At 37.5% G+C, this 24,985-nt stretch overlaps 1 protein-coding gene across 1 annotated transcript in view; it reads right to left on the reverse strand.

The window, feature by feature from the left end:
* Positions 1–386: 386 nt before the first annotated feature.
* Positions 387–24,985, reverse strand: part of LOC131034246 (long chain acyl-CoA synthetase 6, peroxisomal) — a 108,653-nt gene continuing 84,054 nt past the window's right edge. Inside the window, exons 19-23 of the mRNA XM_057965667.2 lie at positions 1,349–1,452; positions 1,153–1,238; positions 939–1,025; positions 766–852; positions 387–675 (exon numbers count right to left, since the gene is read on the reverse strand). Coding sequence (XP_057821650.1) covers positions 583–675; positions 766–852; positions 939–1,025; positions 1,153–1,238; positions 1,349–1,452 — 457 coding nt within the window. The 3' untranslated portion in view covers positions 387–582. The remainder of the gene's footprint in view (positions 676–765; positions 853–938; positions 1,026–1,152; positions 1,239–1,348; positions 1,453–24,985) is intronic.

A 24,985-nucleotide genomic window follows, 5' to 3' on the forward strand; every position in this document is an offset into this window, starting at 1 on the left:
GTTTTCACCACGTACACCTTGTGTTATGTTATATTGTTTATTTTATGTTCAAATGTATTTCTACCTTTTGTAGTTGTAAAGGTTAAAATTTGCACGTTACTCTTCTCATTAGATTGTAGATTGTTGTAGGAAGTGTTTCTATGTACCTTGCTTCCTTTCACAATTTCAAAAATTGTATATAGTTTTTTCAAAAAAGTAGTTTTCTTCAAATTTAGAATTTCAATATGAAAATGTGATTTAAAGAAAATCCTTTAAACTAGACATTTAGAATCTAGATCATTAGAAAAGTAAAACCAAAAGGGTCAGGAAAATTTGTAAGAATGCCACCATCTTCTAAAAGAGGAGAATTTTTGTTTTTCTAAAGACATTGCTCATTTCAACAAGAATAAAGCAAAGAAGACCACCAAATTTTTTATTGATTTAACTTATTTTGTTTCAAGGCAAATGCCAGAAGAATGATGAAGCATACAGCTATTTTACATTGATCAATCTGCCTAAGAAGGCAATATCCTCTCTAGAAAAAGTTGTTACTTCGTTATAGGCAGAAACATAATAATATGAAGATGATATCTTGTTTGCATCTTATAAGTTCCTTTGAGGAAGAGTGTGCTCAAGTTCAGAATACATGTCTGATATAGCTTTTGCGAAGTGGGCCTTTGCTTGTGGCCTTTTTATCTGCGAAATGGAAGGAAATATAATGCTAAGTATATTGTTCATGACCTCTCCATCACAAATGATCAAAACTACTAAGACTTTTATATTCACCTTAAATGTTGGAGTAAGAAGACCATTCTCCAAACTGAATGGTTCAGCAACCAATGTAACAGCTTTTGCATATTCAAAACCCCTTAACTGGAGAAAAACACCCATTAAGAATTACAATGTATGCAATCATAAAAATTGAAATTGAAATGATAGGAAATAACCAAAAAGCATACCTGAGCCTCACGTCCAATAGCATCCATGTCTACTAAAACTGCTGCCCTTGCTCTCGGATCATTACATAATTCACTCAGATCTTGATACTTTGTTACATGATATATAAATACACACAAATATAAACAAAGATATATATATCAGATCCCAGTAAACCACGATAATTCAATTTTCCAGAATATTCAACTCAAAGAGTCAAAAGCCACTATGGACTACCTTGATCCCGTGGGATGTGGCCCATAATTTTAGAATATCTGCCTCCACAGCAACAATTGCGACTAGACATGAATTTAGGCTGTCACCTGCAATTGATCATAAATGGCAGTTACTGCACACTGCTGGACTTGAAAAGCTTTATGAGTATTGATAATAGATACACATTTAACTGAACTGCAATTTAATATTTCTTTACCATATATGAAACACTGGCTAACAAATTTGCTTCTTGTATAGACATTTTCTATCTTTTCTGGCGCAATGTACTCTCCTTGTGCCAGCTTAAAGATATTCTTTTTCCTGCACAAGAACAAAGGTAAATCGTAAAATGCAAAGCAGGATCTCTCTCTCAACATATAGCAGAAGCAATACTACCATTCTATATAGGATCACTTCTACAATCAATCAATGAATTATAGTTATCATTCTTTTCAGGTGATTTGGGTCCCCAAAAATATCTAGGTGATAAACACACAAAATTAAAAGAATTTAAATGTGTTATATGAAGAAGAAAATATCAAATAATAATATTCAAATCTGGAAATAACAATTAGAAATGAGATTGGCAATCTAGAAAACTGTAACCGATCTTTATTAATTTGAATGCACAAAACATTCAAATTAATAATAGTTTATAAACTATTTTTGCTCAGTTGAAATTTTGTAATCTAGAAAACTGTAACCGATCTTTATTAATTTGAATGCACAAAACATTCAAATTAAAAATAGTTTAAAAATGTTGTCGGAGAGTTAGCATGCCATTTGGAGGCTTAATAGTTTATAATCTAATTTCAAATATTAATTTGAATGTTTTGTTCATAGTAATGGCGGATGAACTTATCTTTTACATTGATAAATGAGATATAGTTAAGCTCCAAGGATATGGTCACAAGTCTCCCTCAAATCAGCTTTTCAGATGGTGTATGTTTAGGTTGCTCTATGGGCAAGCATCCCGAAGAGAAGTTTGACAAAGGGAAGTCTTGCAGATCTTTGGAAGTTCTTCAATTGGTTCACAGTGATGTAGCCAACCCATTTATAGTGCCATCATTTAGCAAGGCTCGCTATGTCCTCACTTTCATTGATGACTACTCTTGCTTCACTTGGGTCTACTTTCTTGTTCACAAGAGTGAAGTGTTTGACAGATTTCTAGCCTTCAAGGTGTTGTCCTTATTTTTGTTTTAAAAAATGATGGACCATAACATAGAAATTTTACTCTAGGCACGCTTACCGAGGCATAATTTTTCTTTTCCCTTGGATTTTCTTAATCTTCAGTCCATCCTCAAACCACGTTTCAAATTTCATCGCATTTTGAGTTCGTTTGCTAAGTTTTTCCTTTAATTTCGGGTTTTTTCTCCCTGACTGCAGGTGGGAAATTTTCCTTAAGTTGCAAGTTTTATGTTTTCCCTTTGTTCCCTTTATTTTAGTGTTGTAGGGAAATTTTTAGTTAATTAGAAGTGCACTTTATAAAAAATAGAAACCCTTGTTGCTTTTTGGCTTTTTAAGTCATTGTAGGAACTTTTTGGACATACTACAAGTGAACTTTAAATTATAAAACTTGTAATTCATTTAAAAAGTTCCACTTAAGTGATTTTAAGTTATGGTAGGGGTTTTTCTCTTCCATTACAAGTTTTATAAAGTCACTTTAAGTTGTAATAGGGATTTTATTTCCCTATTACAAGTTTTATTTTTAAGTTATTTTTGTGACTTGTAAAAGGAATTTTATTTTCCCTTTACTAGTCTTTAGTTGAGTTGTTTAAAACTTGTAAAGGGAGTTTTATTTCCCTTTTACATGCATTTTAAACTTGTTGCTTGCTCTCACAAACCCGATTTTGCCATATGCATGAAAAAGTGAACATTTTTAAACTTGCAAATAAGTGAAAGAAACCCGATTTCTTTTGTTCTTTGCATTTTAAACTTGTCATTCCTCCTCAAGAACCCGACCAGCAATATTGGAGGATTTTCTTGAAGATTTCCATCGATTTTTGTGGAGAGATTCAAGGAGGGAGAAGTTGTTTTGGTTTCCTTTCTATTTTCATGCATCTTTCAACTTCTTTCATGCAATTTGGAAGACGTTATTGCTCGTTTTATGGCCTTCAAACAACAAAACACGTGTTTCTTGAATGCCATGATTTTCTTCTTGGAATGCCACGAATCTTACCTCTCCTAAATCGTTTTGGCTTGTCTTGCCTAGGCGTGGAGGTTGGATGATTTATTTGACTGATTTTTCATGCTTTGGATGGGCGTTTTGATCCATATGGCATATTTCCAAAAACGTGGCTAGGGTTTGGAGTGTGGTTTGTTGTCCATTTAAGAGATTTTCTCTCTTCTTTAAAGGATTGTTTCTTATTCTTGGGAGGTCGTTTTGATTGATCAAGGTATGTTCTCTTCTCTTTTTCTTGTTTTCTTTTTTTGTTTTAGTTTGTTTTGGTTTCCTTGATCAATTTGTATATATGTTAGTTTTGTTTTGTTCTTGCCTAGAATCGGTTTTTGTGAGAGATTTTCCCCTTTGTTCCAAGTTTGCAAAGCAATTTGTGAATTGCATTGTCTTTCCCCATTTTCCCTCTTTACTTGCATTCGGGATTTTAAAACCCGATTGCAAGTAAGATGAAAATAGTTGATCTTCCCCTTTGGTTGAAAAACCTTAACCATTTTTTGGTGAAATTCCAAGTCTCTAAGTTGGAAAAAAATCGTCCTTTCAAAATCGGGTTTTTAAAAATCTGATTACAAGTTGAAATTTCTCCACATTTTCATAAATATGATCTTCCCTAAATCTTTCCATTTTCATTCATATTCATTGCCATCATCCGTGCATACCATTCCCACCATTTCATCCACTCATTTCACACCTTCATTAATTTTTCCCATTTAAAGTCCTCACTTGTAGTTAGCCATCCAAAACCCGAAATTGGTCCAAAATGCACTTAAAAAACAATTGAAAATGAGTTTTAAAGGTCCAATTACAAGTGCAAACTTGTAGTTACCCATTACACATATGGAGTTGCATGTTTGTTCTCCACAATTGCAAGTTAATGTTCTTGTTTTCCCCACACATGTAATGCAGCTTCCAGAACTCGAAATTCACCTATGAGCCCATTTTTGCATCAGTTTACACCTTCCCTTGTCAGTTCGGTTCGCACACACAATCTACTTGTTATCAATGAAGCCTACACCCTTGCTAAAGTTGTGAACTTCAGCTGCCTATTGAAACATGGGAACACTTCAAGGCTGCGGGTAACCTAAAACTGAAGTGGACCTCTAGAGCAAGCTGGTTCTTTCTAACTGGCATCACCTAAACCTAACGATTTCTTAGAGAAAAGAGAAGAGGGAGAACATAAAATGAAACTACTATCTAACAGGTGATACACCAAAATGGATACCAAAAAACTTGGACAAACTGATTATCACACGAAATAACCAATAATAAAAGGAAACCTTGCACAAATCAGAAAATTCATAACCTCTGCATCAACACTTCATAAGAAGGATGTAAAATTAATAATCTCAGTAGGAGAAAAGATGTTTTCTCACAAACTGAGGTTACTCTTACAACTGGCACAAACTATGACCTGCAAATAATTAGAAAAACTCTTGCATAAAGGTGCTAACAACAACACAATCACAAGGATGAAAAATATCACTTGAAATTGCATTAGGACTAAGCACACAAGAACAAGAAATCTGAGAAGGCAAAATATGTATTACTGTCAAAAGGTTTTACAAAGCTTATCAAAATTGTTCTGAAAAATGGTTACAAACTCCTTCCTTTCTGCAGAGAGAACTCAAAAAATTATAGTCTGCCAGAAGCAAAAGGTAAGAACCCTTGAAATAATGAAGTCCTGCAGTATATATGCTTTCCAAAAAGAAGATAATGAATAAAACAATCCACCTCCTCTTGGGCGAGCAGAACCAAAAAAACCACTTAAAAAGACCTATATCAAGTCTGAAAGGGAACATACTTGAGCAAAAGTCAAGCCAACCCATGCTGCCACCATAAAAGCTCTTAAATGCATCATAAATGGCCCCAAAATATCTCCCGACAGGCTTGCAAGCCTTCATTAATGCAAAAAATATCCTTTTGACCTCCTAATAAATGAAATAATAGGAAATATCTCATAAAGTGATTTCTAACTTATCACTTTATTAAATATTTCATATTATTTCATTTTTACACTTTAAGTCAGACTCTTGATAAGAAATATATTTGATAAAGTGATAAGCTATAAATCACTTTATTGGACATTCTTCTTATATTTCCTTAACATTTAAAAACAATTATAAAAATAAATAAGAAAAATATTTATTAAAATGCTTTAATAAAATGACATTTTAATAAATAATTTTATTATTTAATTTATATAAATTGTTTTACCATCTTTCTATATTTATTAAGTGATTATATAGTATCACTTAATAAATATTAACATTACTTATTAAGTGATAAGATATAATCACTTAATAAATATAGCCTTGCATAATATCTTTGAGGGATAAAAATCAACCTCTTGATCTCCATGGCGCATTAGCTAGAAAAGATGAAAGATAACAATCAAAGGCAAAAATAGATGCAAAATGGATATGAAAACCCTAAACGCTTCATTCACTCATCGCATCCTTTGAAAACTTCAAAGAGAAGCTTGTGGGGCGCTGCCATGGGAGGGTTTGAAGACTTCCTGGAAAAAATCGCAGAAAAGAAGGGCACATTTGTAATGTTCTGCGCACTTTTTTGTCGTCGGGCGTGATTTTTATCGAGCTGGAAACTGAAACATACAAACTTCTTCGTGTTCCTTTTGGCACGATATCTTCATTTCTCTGCTGTTGCGTGATTTTCAGCTGGTTGCCATGGGTTTTTCGAAGATATTGCAGGTATTTCCGCCATTAATGGCTGCTTCAGGCAATTTTCTGCTTCTTACATAGCAATTCGTTTTTTTTTTAATAAGAATTCACTTGGAAAATTTCTGAATAATATTGCTGCTATCTTTTAATCTCTTTGCAGACAAAAGAAGGGCTGCCATGAGGGAAGTTACTTGTGGCTCACTGCTATGTATTAGATCTGGGCTTATGACTATAATTTGGTTGATTTTTGAAGACTTTAATCACCATATTTTTGAGTCTGATAGTGATTTGCAAACTAGAAATCTTTATTTTTCCCATACTGCTCTATGCTTTAGATTTTCCTTGTCTTATGCATTGACTGGGCAGCCGTAGCTCACATCATACCTGAATTCTTCCCTCTTTCATGTTGGGACTGCACTTATGAGTTTGAAAAAAAACCATAAAAGTCTCTCTAATGGCATATACGAATGTGTGAGACCTTAGCTATTATGATTCATGTCTGTATATGACTGATTTTAACCCCTCTATCCTCCTTAATGTTGCTCATACTATCTTTGAAACTGCTGTGACTGTATTGGAAGTTTAAAAAATCATTCATATTACTTAATGTCCGATATAAATATTGCTTTGTGACCTGGAGTTGTCATGAAAGCGTTTTGACTATGTACCTTTCTTCCACAAAGAACTGATTCTTATCATTGTCACCTGCTGTAATCATCTTTAAATTGCAGCAAACCAAGGAAATTGGACTATCTGCATGATAAGATGCTATAAAGACTACTATTAAGTTAAACTTGTTCCTTTTTATTACCGAGGACAACTAAAAGCTGCTCACCATTCATTGTCTTTTGGCTGTCATAACAACTTACTGTGTTTGAGACTTTTGACAGTGAATAAATTTACAGTACCCTTTCCCATTGGCTGCTCTGAGTTCTGAAAATGTCTGATCATTGTCCTAGGACAGTCAATTACTTGAAGCTGCTATTGGATCTTTGATTACGTATGCTCTTTGTTGGATGTACTCATATTAACCCCCCCTTACATTAGATTTTGTGCGACACACTGGGCTCAACCCTTGTGGGAGCCCATTTTACCCCACATGCTGAAAAAGAACATGATCATATCTGTAGCTGCACATAAAGCAAACATGTTAGAAATAATATGCCCATGTATGATGATTTCTCTTGATTCTCTTGGACACCTAAAATATGCATCTCTTTTGACAGTGCACATCAAGACTGATTTATACATATATAAGTGAATGCTCATGTATAGTGTATGACCTTTCATTCCTTAGAACACAGTTCTAACTTATTGCTTATTGAATCATGCAGGAAACAGGAGCACTGAAGACCTGGGAAGCAAGGAGGAGTAGGACAACACCAACAGATTTATGGATCAGCCAACAAGCGCCAGTCATTCAGGCAATGACTAGTCACCCTCTAGACATGCATTTTTAGTATTTACTCATTCATGTATAATTTAGCTTTCATGTGCATCATGCATATTGAATGAACATGGTCAGTTTCACGGTTTATTGTGTGAGACATGCATTTTATCATTTTAATAAAGATTACATTCTTTCCGAAAGACTTGCCTAATCTTTCTATGCTTCGTACATTTATATCAATGAAATGCTTTTACTTTGCAATCTTTGCTTTCTGCATTCTTTTGAGGTTATTTCATTTGTACTTGAATGCAACATAGAGAGGGTATGAAATATAACACTTGCTCAAAAAGAACCTAGTGGCTCTACCTGATTGAGCCTGTAGGTGAAAATCTGGTAACACTACCAAATCAATGGATTAAGGCATGGGCCTTATTTTGCAAGCAGATTTCAAGATTGGAGGATGATACAAATAAGAGATACAACAACAATTCATGGTTGAAAGAATAGAATACTTTAAAGACAGAGATGGTCATGACATGAAAAGAGGAAGGTAGCCCTTTCCCTCCTGAAAAGCCAATACTACCCCAAGCAAGAAGATAAGGTTGAAGTTCGTTGGCCAAGGACACAAAGATCATTAAGGATGCAAGTTCTCGTTCCGGTTCAAGATGCCTTCACTAATCCAGAATACTTCAAGTTCCAGCATCCTAAAGCGACATGAAGATTAGCATAGACAAAGGATGATGCAGTTAGAGTCGTGTCTTTAGACACATGGAATAGTTTTAGTTATGCATTTGTAATTTTGTTTTGACAAGTTACATGTAAAAAAATAACTTTGTAATTGCAAGTTAACTCATCACTTGCACTTTTTTAATTACATGTAAAGCAACTACAAGTTGAGTTCAATTAGGACTGTAGTTGGAATAAGTCATAGTTAGTTGTTGAATAAGTCTTGGTGGTTGAGAGAATTTCTCAAGTTAGTTAGGATCCTCCCACCTTTTTCTCAAGGCTCCTCTCCTATAAATACTTGAGGGGGTCTATTGTAATGGATATCTTTTGGAAAACAAGCAAAAACTCTACCAAATTTGCAGCAAAGAAGTTTTTTGAGCTTTAATGTGTGAATTTAAGAATTGAAAGAAATAGAAGAAAATTGCTCAAGCTTTGAGTCTTTGCGCTACATTCTTGAGTTTGTGTTCCATATTATCTTTCTTGCAAGTGTTTCTTTGAGAGCTTAATCGAATTTGATTTGCAGTCTTTGTACTGCAAGTATTGGAGGTTAATATCTATTAGAATAAAAATTCTTTTGATAAGAGCTGTAAGACTTTGTGCTTACACTTGTTTTCAAGAGAGTTAAGAAATAGTTTTTCTGAAAATTAGTGGTGACTCTTTGAGCTCACAATAGTTCTTACTATATTGTGTAAAAAGAATAAGGTATTTTAGTCTTTGTGCTGATATTTGTTCTGAAATATCATTAGTATAGAAAAGGGTAGATAGGACCTCATATATTCAAGACTTTGAGCTTGATATTGTTGTCTCGTCCCGAAGGAAGTGACTAAAGTCTTTGAACTTTCAGGAAACTTCATTTCCTTTCTCTCATTTATTTTAAAGTTGTTTTCACTGTTTTACCATAAATTGCTATCGCTTTTCTGTGAAGAGAAAAGGATATTAGCTTTCTTGAAAAGAGAAGAAAGGCTATTGTTTCATCCAACTTTAGTTTTAGTATTAGAGTAGTTTAGTTTGTAGATAGGGGGAGCCTTCACTAAATTAGGAGAGTATCATATTCACACACTGTGGCTGAAACCACAATTTTGTATATCCCCCAGGTGTACAAAATTTTCAACCAACACAAGGCTCATGTTGAGAAGCAATCAGGGAAACAAGTCAAGATTCTTCGCATGGACAATGGAAGGGAATATGTGAACAATAGAATTGAAGAATTTTGCACTCTTGAGGGGATTGATCTTCAACACTCAATTGCCTACACTCCATAGCAAAATGGTGTTGCAGAAAGGAAGAATAGAACCCTTAAGGAGATGGATAGTTGCATGATTCATGGTCGTTCTCTTGGTCTAGATTTTTGGGTAAAAGATATCAGTTGTGCCACAGACATCCGAAATCGGGTTTCCCACAAGGCTTTGGAGGGTATGACTCCTTTTGAGGCTTGATGTGGTAGAAAACTGATTGTGAGATACTTCAAAGTCTTTGGTTGTCTAGCATGGGCACGCATAGCTCCACAAAAGCACAAGGCATTGCAACCTCAAAGTAGGCCTTGCATATTTGTTGGATATCCCAAGGATGTTAAGGCATATAGACTTTTGGATCCAGAAACACATGAGCTATTCATTGAGAGGAGTGTTCACTTTGAGGAAAGCTCTCCTAGCTTGGCCTCTCATCCTCCTCATCCTTTCCCCATAGTGGAAAGTGATGGTAGTGACTCAGATGATGATTCCACCTCAACTCCGACTCGCAGGTTCACACCTTTACAGGGTCCACTTGAAGTTGAGGAAATTCATCCTTCATCTCCTACAAGACCTTGTTGGGCTCGACAGATTCTTGAGTCAGTGGATACTCTTGTTGGGGACCCTTCAGACACTCGAAGGACCGGGTCACAACGTCAACATCTTTCACATGCTTACATTGCTTTAGCTTCCGATCCACAATCCTTTAAGGAAGCATTAGGAGTTCCTGAGTGGGACTCAACAATAGAGGAAGAGTATAGTTCCTTGATGAGGAACAACGCATGGGAATTAGTCCCTCTCCCTAAGGGGAGGAAGATGGTTTGATGTAAGTGGATCTATCGGACTAAGTTTGCAACAGATGGTAGTGTGGATAAGTACAAAGCTCAACTTGTAGCAAAAGGTTTCTCACAGGTTATCAGTGTTGATTATACAAAGACCTTTGCTCTCATAGCTAAGATGAACTCCATTTGCTTGACACTTGCTATTGTTGCAGCTCATGGTTGGGCTGTACATTAGATGGTTGTGAAGAGTGCATTTCTTCACGAGGATATAGAAGAGGAAATTTACATGGAGTAGCTGTAGGGATTCATTTAAGATTTTGAAGATTGAGGAAGTCTATCTATGGCCTCAAGCAAGCCCCTAGGCCTTGGTATGCCAAAATGAATTCCTTTCTTCTCTCTGCAAGATTAACCAGGTGTCATTCAGATTCGAATGTTTACATTTTGCAATAGGATGACTCTCATTTACTACTTGTGCTCTATGTTGATGATTTGATCATTACAAGGAGTACCTCATCCATCATTGGTAGTGTCAAATCCGCCTTACATGAGAGATTTGCTATGACTAACTTGGGCCTTTTGCATTGCTCTCTTGGGATTGAGATATCACAGTCTTCTTCCGAGATTATTCTTGCTCAGCCCAAGTAAGCTCTTGATTTTCTAGTATGGTTCCACATGGCTAGTTGTAAGCCTGTGCCAACTCCCCTTTTTACAAGAGTCAAGCTTGAGGCTAAGTGTTCCACTCCACTTGTTGATGCCACATTGTATCGTCAGCTTGTTGGGAGTCTCATCTACTTGACTCACATGCCTTGATATTTCTTTTGCGGTTGGCATGGTTTCACACAAAGATGAAAAACTTTTACTTGGCAATAAATATTTTGGCCCAATTTTTTTAAAAATCGGGACTCGACAAAAAATCAAGAAAAAATCAGCAATAAATCGGCAAATTTATTGAACATTTGAAAATATATAATTTCTTAAAATATTCTTATAAACACACACATATATGCTGAATTTATAGAGCATAATAACATATTACTGGTTTCCATCATATATAAATCATAGTTTGAGTTAAATACATGTCATATACCAAAAAACAAGTGCAACTTCTAAATAAGTTTGAGTCGAATACATATCGTAGAGTCTAGACCACAAAACAAATACAATCTCTGAATACATATTAAGTTCAAACTTTTGTATCAATGAAAATTAGAAATCATATATTTCATCTACGACTAAAGCTCAAGAAACTTTGTTGTCGCTGAGTGGGTGCTGAAGTTGACGGTGTTGCTGCTGCTGCAATATCCTCAATAGGTGAGGGAACTACTTTTGTTGGATCAGCAAACTCATCTTCTGCCTCCTCACGTCCTACCACTTCTGCCACCCATTCAGTTGCCTCCCTCTCCACCTCAGCTAAGTGATCATCAATGAAAAATGGTTCCACATCAACATCAACAATAAGACCATCAAATTCAACAATCCAATCTGCTAAATATGGATCAATCTCATCTAGGTCAAGTGCTTCATGTGAACCCTATCCTTGCACCCTCTTTTCATACAATCGAAAGTTGTACCGCACACATACAAGGTCATTCAAGTGCTTTTGAGTCAACCTATTGTTCTTTTTTGTGTGAATGGCCTCAGAGACATTCCAATTGCACTCGCAACCAGAAGCATTACAAGGATGAGATAATATGCGAATTGCAAGCCTTTGAATATTAGGTGTAGTGGCACCATAATCTTCCCACCACAGATCTGCAAGGATAAAAATTACCATTTATAACTTGGTAAAGATTTTTATAAACTTAAAGATTGAAATAAATGGTAAAATAAATTTAAGAGAACAATTTTTTTACTTGGCAACAGGGTGTCTCTCTTACGAACACAAATAGGTGAAGAAAACAATGGCCTTTCTTCCTTCTTATAACTCAATAATTCATCAAGTATGAGGTCTTGAATTCTTTCATCAACAAATAACCTCTGAATACATTGGTTCAGGCCAACTTGAACCTTTGCATCTGCTTTGAAAGTAGGGGAGAAAAAAAACTGGGGGTTTGTTGTGCTTCACACACCATCCCCATCTTTGACAGGGAACCCCCTTTTTTTTGCTTTCCTTGCTAGCATGAGAGAGAGAGATTTCAAAAGGGTGTAATAGAATATTAAAATATGTTAATTTTAGTATTAATGCTCATTCAGTGTATATTCTATTTTAGACAGATCATCTTCGATCTTCTCAGCAGTTTCTTATTAGAAACTTGCTATTCTTGTAAATAGCTTGTATTATTTATGAGCGTTTTGCTCATTCTGATTAATCATTCAATTCTTTGAAATCCATTGCGTGTCTCGCACTGTTTTATGGTATTAGAGCTACAGGAGGAATTTTTTCGAAAATTTTTTAATCCTAATTTCCAATTAGTGGAAATTTTCGAAATTATTTTTTGGAAAAATTTATCAAAGTTTTTTTGGATTCTAGGGCGGAATCGTCGTTTTTCGACCTGCAGGTTCGTCGTTTTTCGGCAACCTCTGTCTGCAGGGTCATCGTGCATCGTCGCGACCTGTGTTCGCGCAGGGAGGGTCGTCGTTTTTTTTCTTCTTCGGCGTCGCGTTTTACCGCCCCCATGACCTGTGTTCGGGACCTGCAAAGGTTGTCGCGTTGATGCGACCTGTGTGCGACGTCGCGGACACACTCCGGCGCCGCCTCCATCGCCCCCGTGACCTGCAACAGCCCTGTTTCCGGCGTCGTTCACCTGCGACTTGTTCCCGGCGCTGTTCGGCGACCTGCAACCCGCGCGATCTGCGACCTGTTCGCGTCGTTCACTTGCAACCTGTTCGGCTCTGTGCATGTCTGCAGGCGTCGTCACCTCCAGCGGCGCCACCTGCAACTCGTCATTCTCTGCAACGACGATGTCTTTCTCTCTGCAAACAATGGCGCCGACCTCTGCAATCTTCGATTGAGGTGTTTACCTCCAGTTTTTATCGAAGTTCAGTTTTTTCTTGCAGATTCGTGGTGGGTTTTTCAAACCCTAATCTGGGTTGTTGTCCATTTTTTCTGGGTGCCTCGATTTTTGAGCCCGCAGATCCACATTCTGACAGGAGAATCCTTCTGGGTTTTTTGCACGCATTTCTGGGCTGTCTTTGGATTTTTTTGGGTCAGCCAGGAATTTTTTCTTGGGAAACGTGCAAATGGCTTCTCTCACCAATCTGATGTTAGAAGGCAGTCAACGCTTTAATGGTCACAACTACAACATCTGGAAACAGTGTATGTTGACCATTTTTGAATATAGGCGTCTTGACCAGCTTGTTTTGGGCAAAGAGCTCAGTACTGGTACACCTGGTGCAGATCAAGATAAGTTTGATGAACGCAATCGGGAGGCAGTCATGCTTCTCAAACTCTCAGTAACTGATGATCAGTTACCGCAGATTCCTTCCGGCAAGACAGCCTCTGACATCTGGAAGCATCTGAAGGAATTGCATGAGACATCCGACAAGAGCCGAGCATTCTTTCTGAAGAATCAGTTGTTCTCCATTATGATGGACGAACGTATGTCCTTACAGGAGCACCTCATGAGGATTAAGGACATTCGAGATCAACTCGAAGCTATTGGTTGGACTATGGAGGAAGAAGACATGATTGTAATCACTTTAAAAAGTCTTCCGAAATCGTATGAACACTTCATTGAAACCCTCAATATTACTTCCACTAATGTTGATCTGAAGTTTTCAGAATTGTGCACCAAACTTCTACAGCAGGATCGCTGGAAACAGCAATTTGGTAGTGGTACTACATCAGCCTCCTCAGAAAATGCCTTCACAGCTCAATCCTTTCAGAAGGATAAAGGCAAATTTCAGTCCTCTCAGTCTTCTCAGCAGAAAGGCTCTTCTCAAACACAAGATGGAGCTAAGAAGAAGAATGTGCAGTGCAATTACTGTCACAAGTACGGCCATATGAAGAAAGATTGCCGTCAGAGGCTCGCTTCTGAACAAAAGAAGCAGGGAGGGTCACACCAGAAGGCGCATGTTGCTGAACATTCCGAGCAGAAAGAGTCTGCCTTTTATGCCTTTATGGCTACGAGGTCTTCAGATCATGCTAGGTCTTCTGCTTGGTACATCGACTCTGGTGCATCACGTCACTTTTCTCATCGGCGTGACTGGTTTACAGACTTCTCACCTTTCAGTGATTCCGTTGTATTTGGCGGAGGTGAGGAGTATACAGTTGTTGGCAGAGGCACGGTTCAGATACAGTCTGGTGGCAGGACTCTCATTTATTTGAATGTGTACTATGTTCCTGGAATGGAACTTAATCTGCTCTCTGTCAGCCAGATTATGAGGAATTCTCCTCAACTAGATGTGGTGTTCAGTGCTCACAAGTGCTCCATCATTGATCGGGAGACTCGTCTTACTGTTGCTGTTGGTCTAGAGGATCATGGCCTATATAGGCTCCTTGACACTGGTGATTCTCCTGAAGTGGCTCTGGCAACTCGTGTTTCTCCTCTTAGCACTTTGTGGCATCAGAGATATGGACATCTCAACATTCAGTATCTCTCTCAGCTATCTCGGGAGGGACTTGTTTCAGGATTACCTGATATTCAGACTCAGCATCTTGGAGTATGTGGCGCCTGTCAAGCTGGCAAACAGCATCGGACTTCATTCACACATGGAAAGTCTTGGCGCGCATCTAAGGTACTTCAATTACTTCATGCTGATATTTGTGGTCCTATGAATACATCTTCTGTTACTGGTTGCAAATACTTTTTGCTTATTGTAGATGATTTTAGTAGAAAGATGTGGGTGTACTTTCTTAAACATAAATCAGATGTATTTAGTATCTTTCAGAAGTTTAAGTCCTTTGTTGAAAAAGAGTCTGGACATAGTATCATTACTCTTAGGACAGATAACGGGGGGGAATTTTGTTCTTCTGCATTCTCCAACTTCTGTGATACCCATGGCATCAAACGCCAGTTGACTACACCCTACACTCCTCAGCAAAACAGTGTTGTCGAGCGTCGCAATCGTACAGTTGTTGAGATGGCTCGCTCTATGTTACAACACAGGAGTGTTCCGAATAAGTATTGGGCTGAAGCAGTATTTACTGCTGTCTACCTTCTTAACCGCTCTCCTACTCAGGCTGTTAAGGGGAAGACTCCAGAAGAGGTTTGGTCTGGTCGGAAGCCTCAGATCAGCCACCTGAAGGTTTTTGGCTCTGTTGCCTATGTTTGGATTCCAGATGCTAAGCGCTCCAAGTTGGATTCCAAAAGTCAGAAACTCATGATGACAGGATACAGTGATCACCATAAGGCCTACAGACTGATAGATATAGACACTGAACGTCTTATCTTCAGTCGTGATGTTGTAGTTGATGAAGACAGAGGATTCTTTCAGTCCCCTTCTTCTGAGCAGAGTTCTGAGGATCAGCCTCACAATGTTCTTATTCCATTAGGTTCGCCTGATGGGAGGGATGATGCAGAATCTATTTTCGATGATGCACTACCTGAGTTCCCTCCGGAGAATAATCCTCCTCTTGCTGCTCCTGTTCCTGATCCTGAGCCTCTTCCAGCTCCTCCAGATGTTCGCACTTCTACTCTCCGGCCTAAATGGTGGGCCAAGACCATTGGTGATCTCAGGGATACTGAGCTCATTGAGGGTAGAACCTCCCGTAATAAGAGCAAACAGCAGCATACAGTCAATTTTGCTCTCATGGCTAACATACACAGTGTTTTTGAGCCTCAGACATACTCAGAGGCTAAAGGTATACCTGAGTGGGAACAGGCTATGGAAGCTGAGTTCCAGAGTCTTCAGAAGAATCACACTTGGGCCCTTTCTGATCTTCCTTCAGGGAAGAAGCCCATTAGCTGCAAATGGGTGTACAAAGTAAAATACAAAGCTGATGGAACCTTAGCCAAGTATAAGGCTCGTCTTGTTGCTCGTGGGTTCTCACAGAAAGAAGGCATTGACTACGAGGAGACTTTTGCTCCTACAGCCAAAATGAGTACCATACGGCTCGTTCTTGCCTTGGCAGCCCAGTTCAGTTGGAAAGTCCATCAGATGGACGTCAAGAGTGCTTTTTTGAATGGTGACTTACAGGAAGAAGTCTACATGACGCAACCCCCAGGATTCAAGGTTGCTGGTCAAGAACAGAAGGTCTGTAGATTAGTCAAAGCACTCTATGGTCTGAAACAAGCTCCTCGGGCTTGGTACATGAAAATTGATAAGTACCTGACAGATCATGGTTTTCAACGGAGTCCATCTGATGCAAACCTGTATATCAAGCATACTAGTAATGATATTCTGTTTGTGGTTGTCTATGTGGATGACTTAATCATTACTGGCAGTTCAGCACATTTGATCACTGGGATCAAACAGGATTTGTGCCGCACCTTTGATATGACAGATTTGGGACTTCTACATTACTGCTTAGGAGTTGAAGTCTGGCAGACTGAGACCAGTATCTTTCTCTCTCAGTCCAAGTATGCCAGAAGTCTTGTGGACAGGTTCAGAATGCAGGACTGCAAACCTGCCTCTACTCCTATGGAACCCGGGCTCAAACTTTCAGCTCAGTCATCCTCACGAGTTGTGGATGAATCTCTGTTCAGGCAACTAGTGGGCAGCCTCATCTATCTTACTGCCACTAGACCTGACATTAGTTTTGCAGTGAGCTACATTTCACGCTTCATGACAGCTCCCAAGGCTGATCATTGGTTAGCAGCGAAGCGTGTGCTGCGTTATGTGAGTGGCACTCCTGATTATGGACTTCTGTACACTCGGAGTTCTGATCCTATACTCAGTGGTTACACAGATTCTGACTCGGCAGGTTCGGTTGATGACCGTAAGTCTACAGCAGGGTATGTGTTTAGTTTGGGATCTGGTGCTGTCACATGGACTAGTAAGAAGCAGCAGGCTGTGGCTCTCTCCTCGACAGAAGCAGAGTATCGGGGAGCAGTTAAGGCATCTTGTGAGGCGGTTTGGCTTCGACGAATGCTTGCGGATATGCATGTCTCCCAGGCAGGTCCTACTCCCTTGTTCTGTGATAATTAGGGAGTGCTCAAACTCGCCAAGAATCCAGTCTTCCATGAAAGAACCAAGCATGTGGAAACGCATTGTCACTATATTCGACAGCTGGTTGAAGACGGATCCATCCAGTTGCTGTATGTTCCTACCTCGGAGCAGCCAGCAGACATCTTCACCAAGCCCCTTGGTCCTGATAAATTTGTAAAATTCAGGGGGTCTATGGGTGTAGTTAATAGATTGAGCATTAAGGGAGGGTAATAGAATATTAAAATATGTTAATTTTAGTATTAATGCTCATTCAGTGTATATTCTATTTTAGACAGATCATCTTCTATCTTCTCAGTAGTTTCTTATTAGAAACTTGCTATTCTTGTAAATAGCTTGTATTATTTATGAGCGTTTTGCTCATTCTGATTAATCAATCAATTCTTTCAAATCCATTGCGTGTCTCGCACTGTTTTAGGGTGCAATGTGTTTGAGAGTTTTAAACCCCGATCTTTTATATCCCATCTTAATTTCGGTGTTTGTCATATGGAAGGATGAAATGCTTATGTCTATTGACCTTCTCAATGCCAAGCTTTTACCAAACTTTTTTGGATTTGAGAACCAAAGTCGAAATAAAGTCCCAATACTTCCCAATGTCTTGGCAAATACCGAAATTAGTACCAAGTTTTGTCTCAAGCGCTGAAAGAAGTCATAATTTAAATCTCTTACAAGGTTCGGTATTTTGTTTAAGGGGCATAGAAGGCCTTTCCCCCTTCCGTTTTCCAAAGTCGACAAAGGGGCCGAACTTTGTCTTGATCGAAGTTCAGCAAGGTTGAGTGCCAAATGTCAACTTCGATATGAACAATGAAATTGCTTATTTCGTTTCTCCTTTCAACTACCGATATAATCTCGAATTGAGTCTTGAGTTGCATTTTTTTAAGACATGCGAACATCCCTGAGGCATTTGTTTTCATCTTTGTTCAACCCAATTAAAGGGCCAAAGTCTCACTTCAAAGCAAACAAACAGGACTTGGACTCGGCTCAGACTCGACAAGGTCGACTTGGACTTGGACTTGGGACTCGGAGTCAGAATCGGCTTCAGATTTGGCTGGACTCGGAAAAGTGAAAAACTCGAGAAATTTAGAGATTTTTAAAGATTTAAAACTTGTTTCATGCACCCTTTATTGAATACACCTTAAAGACACAATAACATCATCAAACTCAGCTCATTTGATTACATACACAAGTATACATCAATCACATAAGCATAAACGCAAATTGTAGCCAAGTTTTAGGCACGGGACTCGCCGAGTTTGGCGATTTTAGGCCAAAATCGCCAACTCAGCAAGTTTGGCGATTTTAGGCCAAAATCGCTAACTACGCAAGTCTTGGCGATTTTGCCTCCTGGACTCGGCCGAGTTCAAGTCTGAGCTTTGCAGATTCGGGAGGCATGACTCAGACCCGGACTCGCCAAGTTTGGGCGATTCTCGTTTCTCTGCTTCAAAGTGATGAAAGGTCGAATTTCCTAAAAGTTCGACATTCTTGCATACGCCCATGCTAAAGCTTTAGTTTAGCCCGAACTTCACTGTCTAAGCATTCAAAGAGGTCAAATTTTAGAATAAAGCTTTAAATTTGGTGTTGGCATACTAAGGCAATTACTATTCTTTTCTTCTAATGCCAAAACCAAAGCTGAAATTCATCTCAAAGCATTTGTTTTGACTTTCCTTCACCGATAGTTATGCCAAAAGGAGCCCACGGTGTCGAAGTCAAAAAAAAAAAAAAACTCTAAAGTTTGGTGTCTTGACAAAGATAGTGGAATACGACACTCATTGACTTTTGATAAATAATTGTTTTTTCCATTCGTATGCCTCCCCCCTTGTTGATATCACTGAAAATAATGCCAAGGTTTTGTTTCAAGGCATCTTAATATCAAAATGATTAGGCGAATAAGTTCGACATTTTCTTTTTTTAAATGGCAAAGTGAAATTTTGTTTCTTCCCCTTGACTCTTGATTTAGCTGATAAAATCCCAAATTTTGTGTTGAGAAGAGAAGCACCGAAAAGGGGACTAAAAAAAATGTAAAGCATTTTGCAAGCATGAAGTCAAAGTTTAGAGCTATAAAAGTAACATCCACATCATCATTCTCTCTAATGCCGACAAAAACATCAAAGGTGGTGTTGCGTTTTTTAAAATAAAAATCCTAAATAAAATAAAAGTTTGGCATTAGTAAGATTGCAAGGGAGAAGATGTTTGTTTGGACACCCTAATTTAGCCAAGAAAAGAAGCCTCAAACATTAGGCTTTTATTTACCATATCCTTTAAAGTAGAGCTCCCCCCTTTCAAACTCGACACTAATGCTTTGAAAGCAAAGAGGTTTTGTGAGTAAAGCATGAGGATCCCAATTATGATGTTGCCCATCTGTTTTGGTCATTTGGGATTTTCGAGTATCAATGTCATGTTATTTTGAAGATTATTATCATGACAATCTTTCATTTGCACATGGTAATATTGATAAATCCCTAATATATGGTGATAATGAAAATTAGTTCTTTTGCAGGATGACTAATCACCAAGGGAGCCAATAACTCGGATATTCTCAGGCAGCGTTTCCCAAATGTGCTAGGAGGTTGCCTAGACAAAAGGAGGAAGTAGAAGATCAAATTTTGAAGAATTCTACAGCTAGCATCCTGAAGGTACCTACGAAGGACAAAATGAAAGGATTGCTAGCATCTTGAAGGTACCTACGAAGGACAAAATGAAAGGATTGAATGAGCAAGGACCCTCACCACAACCACTGGCAACAAGTTGAAGACCAGGGCATGAGATTGAAGGCATGTGCTTGCATAGAATGCTATAGGAGTATGTAGAATAAAAATAAAGAGCTGGAATTAACAAAAAGTGAATTCATTTATAAAGGCAATTTTCTTCACTGTAAAATGACTACTAGTGGGCCAATGTAATTCAAAAGGGGGACACAAGTTAGTTATTTCCCAGCTACTAGATTCACCTTTTTGTGCCTTGAGCCTAGTGAAATTTTGTCTTCTAAGTAAGATTAATGGAAAAATGTTGCAGGTAGCTGAAAAGGTAGTTGGAGGTGGTTGAAGTCATTCACTAGAAAACTGATAGAGCTTCTAGAGGGCATATTAGAGCCGTTTGATGGATTCAATCCTAGCCATTGATCCAGAATGTAAAATCTATAAAAGGCCAGTGCCTCTCTCATTGTAAAGGGTTGTATTTCTAGAGGTTAGAAGATTAGAAGTAGATGCAATTAGGATAACGTAGGATTGTTGGACAAAAATTGTTGTAATTGCAGTTGAAGCAAGGGAATAAACATTGAAGCAAGGTATTTTTCCATTTGTTTTCTTCTATTAACATGGTTTCTTTTCATTAGATTAGCTAATGTTTAGTGGTTGTAATGGTGAAGTGTGAGGGTATTTGATTTGACTTCAAGTTCATACCATTGGAGGTATGTTGATTGTAGGTCTCCGTGCATGGTTACTCTAAACTTGTTATTGTTCCTAGTTTAACTATGAGTGTTTGTCTTAGGTTGCACCAAAATTTGGGTGTCTGATGAATATTCATAGTCTAAAAAATCCTCCATCCCTTAGAGCTTGCACTATTCCTGTGGATTCGTGAGTATATCTCTGGCTAAGTAGGAACTCCTTTATTTGAAGTTTGTCTACCCACAACACCAACTATTACTATCATTGTCCTTAGGATTCCTAAACCCCATCCCTTTTTTTATCTATTTCCCTAGTTTGAGAATCAAAGCATCATCAAATGTAGACCAGCTTGTTGCATTCGTAGGTCCCCTCGTGTTTACCAACAGAAACACATCAACCATTGAGTTATCTTGAGCAAGTCAAGACTTGACAATTGGAACCTTGAGGTTATCCCCTATGATCAGCCCGAACAACATTAGGGATTTCCTTATTCAAGAGAGGATAGGATACACTCAACATTCTATTCTTTGTTGACCGAAAGTAGTAGTTTTCACATGTCAATAGGGTTCAAATAGTAGGCATCAACATGAATATGTTCGTAGAGTTATCGATTCCACCTTCGATCAATTATGCCCCATATGGGTTCATATATGGTCCTGTCTGATTACCTCTTTGGCCTTATCCATGGCCTCATATAGATACCCTATGGGGTTTTTATCCCCATCCGTAGAACCCTCACCAATAGTTCTAACAACTAGATATGAAAAATTTAACAAAAATCAGCAAAGTGTAATATTAAAAAATTAAAAAATAAATCATCAATCGAAATTTGAAAACTTACATTAATGATCTCCTCCATGAGTTTGAAAAATCTATCACCAAAAATGGTCTTCATGACCTTCTCTGCTACAGACTTCCTAGAATAAGGAATCTCCAACCATCTTTCACTCACAAACATTCGCTTCAGGTTGGGCAATGCACCTAATATGCTCTATAAGGTGAGGAAATTAGTGGGAAAATGTGTGACTCCTGAACGCACAAGATTCTTACCATCAATGTGTTGTCTCATAAGCTCTAGGATCCATGTGTGGTTGTAGATATACTTTGTGATTTCCCTTCCATCGTCAACCACATTATTCACCCAACTTTGTTTCCCTATGTCCTCAAGGAGCAAGTTAAGGCAATGAGCAACACAAGGGCTCCATATATAATGTCGGGTGACTAGCCTGTATAGCCTGTAGAAGTTTGTCAGTTGCCACATATGCAATTGCATTATCGGTCACAATTTGAACAACATTTTGGACTCCCACTTCTGTCACCACCTCATCCAACATGTTGCACAAGGTTTATGCATTTTTCACTTCATTTGAGGCATCAACCAATTTTAAAAATACCACCTGTCCCCTTGAAGCAACTAGAAAGTTGATGAGTGTCCTATTCCTAGCATCTATCCACCCATTAGGTAAAATGGTGCAGCCATTCTTTTCCCAAATCCTCTTCTGTTGTTCCACTAGTTGTGGTGTGTTTTGGACCTCATCCCACAATAATGGTCTACTCAATTCATAACAACTTGGGGCCTTGAATCCCTTACCTGCCACAGTCAATGTAGTGACCAATTTCTCCCAATATGGACTAGAAGCAATACTAAACGAAATACTATTGTAAGACCAAAATTTAGTACATGCCACCTTTGCATACTAATGCACTTCCTTATTCCATGAAGTATCTTGCAATCCAGGTTGCACATTAGGAGTGTTACAGGGATTGAAAAAACTAGATATATTGTTGCCCACCCCCATAGTTCCCAATCCTATAGAATTGAGATCTGTCATTGGGGCTGCCATTGCCTCTGCTGTCCTCTTTTATTCTGCCTTCTTTTGCTCATATTTTGAAAGCCTTGTTTTTGCCTCCCTCTCAACCTCATCAGGACAATTTTCACATGGCATAATATTCTGACCAGTGATCCGTGTAAGGTGATATTTGAGTCAATTTATGCCACCGATCATAGATTTCATGCAATGGTTACAAATAACCTCTCCTTGCAATTCACCTGGTGATCCCTCTTTCTACCACCAACTTTACTTCCACCACCTCTAGTTGCAGAAGCCATTGTCTTTTATAAAAATTGGAAAAAAAACCTAGCAAAAGAGAGAGTCAACACAAAAAATTAATAAGTCCATTGCATCCATAGTTTATAACTTTATAATTATATAAAAAGAAAACATGAATATTGTGTGTCAAAATATTCTGGAGCATGCCATGGTTAATAATACTAGCCTTCACTTTTATATTCTTGCTAGACTAAGTTGGCTAGTTTAATATGACATTTTTTTTTCTAATTGATTTTAATAAAACTATATGTGTAGTTTTCCAGTATTGGGGAAGTTGGAAGCCACCTTCAATTTGATTTCAGTGAGCTTGGACTTTACTGTATGCTTAAGTATTGTAGATCTAGGTCATCCTTCCATGTAATAAATAATTTGTAGGGGTACTATATGATCGTTGCTTGTTTGTTAGAGTGATAGGCTGTCTAATTGCAGTAAGGGTGTTTTAAGCTAGGTGTTTCTGTTACGAGCATTAGCATCACACCACACGTAGTTGAACAAGATAATGGGCACTTCAGCTGTAAATGTTCCCATTTTTCCTTTCTTTTCTTTTTTCTATATTTATAGTTTTTGAGCATTAAAAAATTATGTTTAAACCCAAGTAAGTTGAATTTTCGCACTTGTTTTGGTGGTTTTTGACCGTGAACATACAAATGGTGATATGTTTCTTTTGAAGACTAGGAGTAAAAACTTATGGATCAGTTGCTTATTCTCATTTTAGGGTTTTGCATCATAATAGTTGAAACCACACTAATGCTAGGTTTTAGACTCAAAATTGATTGCAGATGTATCCCTAGCTATGTTGCAAGAAAAACAAACTTTTTAGTATAGGAGATAGTAGAACATGCTGTAATGTCCCTACTTAGTACCTTGGAAAGAATACAAATAGTTGGTGAACTAAGACAAGACAAATTACCTTCTTACTTAATACCTCTAAAAATTCCCTATAAAATACCCTGCAGAAAACCATTCAGATTATTATATTCATTTGGCATATTGAATTTGAATTCTTATAGTTGTTTTTCATTATAAATATTTTTTTATTGCAGATTAATGTTTTGGAAATGGAGTAATGATTGGGTTGATTATCATAACCCTTCCATTAGACTACGAGAGTTTCCTCCCTATAGCCTCCATCATGTAGTCATATTTATATTACCTTTCACAACTTATTACTATTTTCCATTCCTTAATCTACATTTACATATTCCTAGTATTCCATAACATATATTCCGAAAACTATCCATTAACATATATTCGTGAATATCCATTATCATATATTCACAATTATAATAACTATTCCTAACCATTCATTAATATGTATTTATTATATATATCTACACCTATTCATTAACATATGCTTACACCTATTCATTAACATATTTACACATATTCATTAACATATAAAAAACCATTCATTATCATATATGTTAAAATATTCATTACTTATATTCAGAAACATATATATTAAATATGCATTTAATTATTATCATTAACATATGCATTAAAATATTCATTTATTAACATGTATATTAAATATTTATTCATTAACATATAAATTACAATATTCATTACTTACCTGTTCGTAACTGCAGCAGTGGTTTCTATTTCTACCCTTGCTGTTCGTAGTCTGCTCCTTTCCCAGACTTCCTTCTAAACTCTTTTCCCTGTCCATCTCCCCTTTTTTTTCCCTTTGAGTGGTGAAGACGTACCTGAAGCGCGCCTTCCTTTAATTAAATTTTGATGACCTTGGTTGGCGATGACTCCTCTTCCGTGAATCTTTTCTCCTGCCAGCTCCTTCCTTTTTCTCTTCCCAAAAACGTATCCCCCTACGTGGAATACCTAAGCGCCCCATTAATACTCCCCAACAAGTCTTATTCTTGAGTCATGATTCTTACGCGAGACATGGCTGACTTGAGTCACATCTGTCCACCATGCAACTTCGCCGGGAAGGGTTGCGACTCAACAAAAGAAGCCGCCACACTTAGTGCGATTATTATAGGAATTACACACTAGTAGATTTAGGAATAATTCATTAATAATTGTAATAGAATAATTAATATCTGTCATCAATATTATTATTTGTCATTGAATTAATAATTAATATTATTATTAATATTTGTCATTACATTAACAATAATAATAGCTCACATAAATCAGAGACTAAATACACATTAGCTTTTGAATTAAGATTCATTGGTAGAAATTGAACAGCTATCCATAATCTGATCAAAATTTGTATTGTATTTTAATATTGGTTCTATTTATGGTATCGTATTAATACGATATTATTCCAAATAATAATTATAATGTATTTTGACAATTTATGTTATATTTT

Source organism: Cryptomeria japonica, chromosome 3 (assembly GCF_030272615.1).
Source record: "Cryptomeria japonica chromosome 3, Sugi_1.0, whole genome shotgun sequence".
Taxonomy (NCBI): domain Eukaryota; kingdom Viridiplantae; phylum Streptophyta; class Pinopsida; order Cupressales; family Cupressaceae; genus Cryptomeria; species Cryptomeria japonica.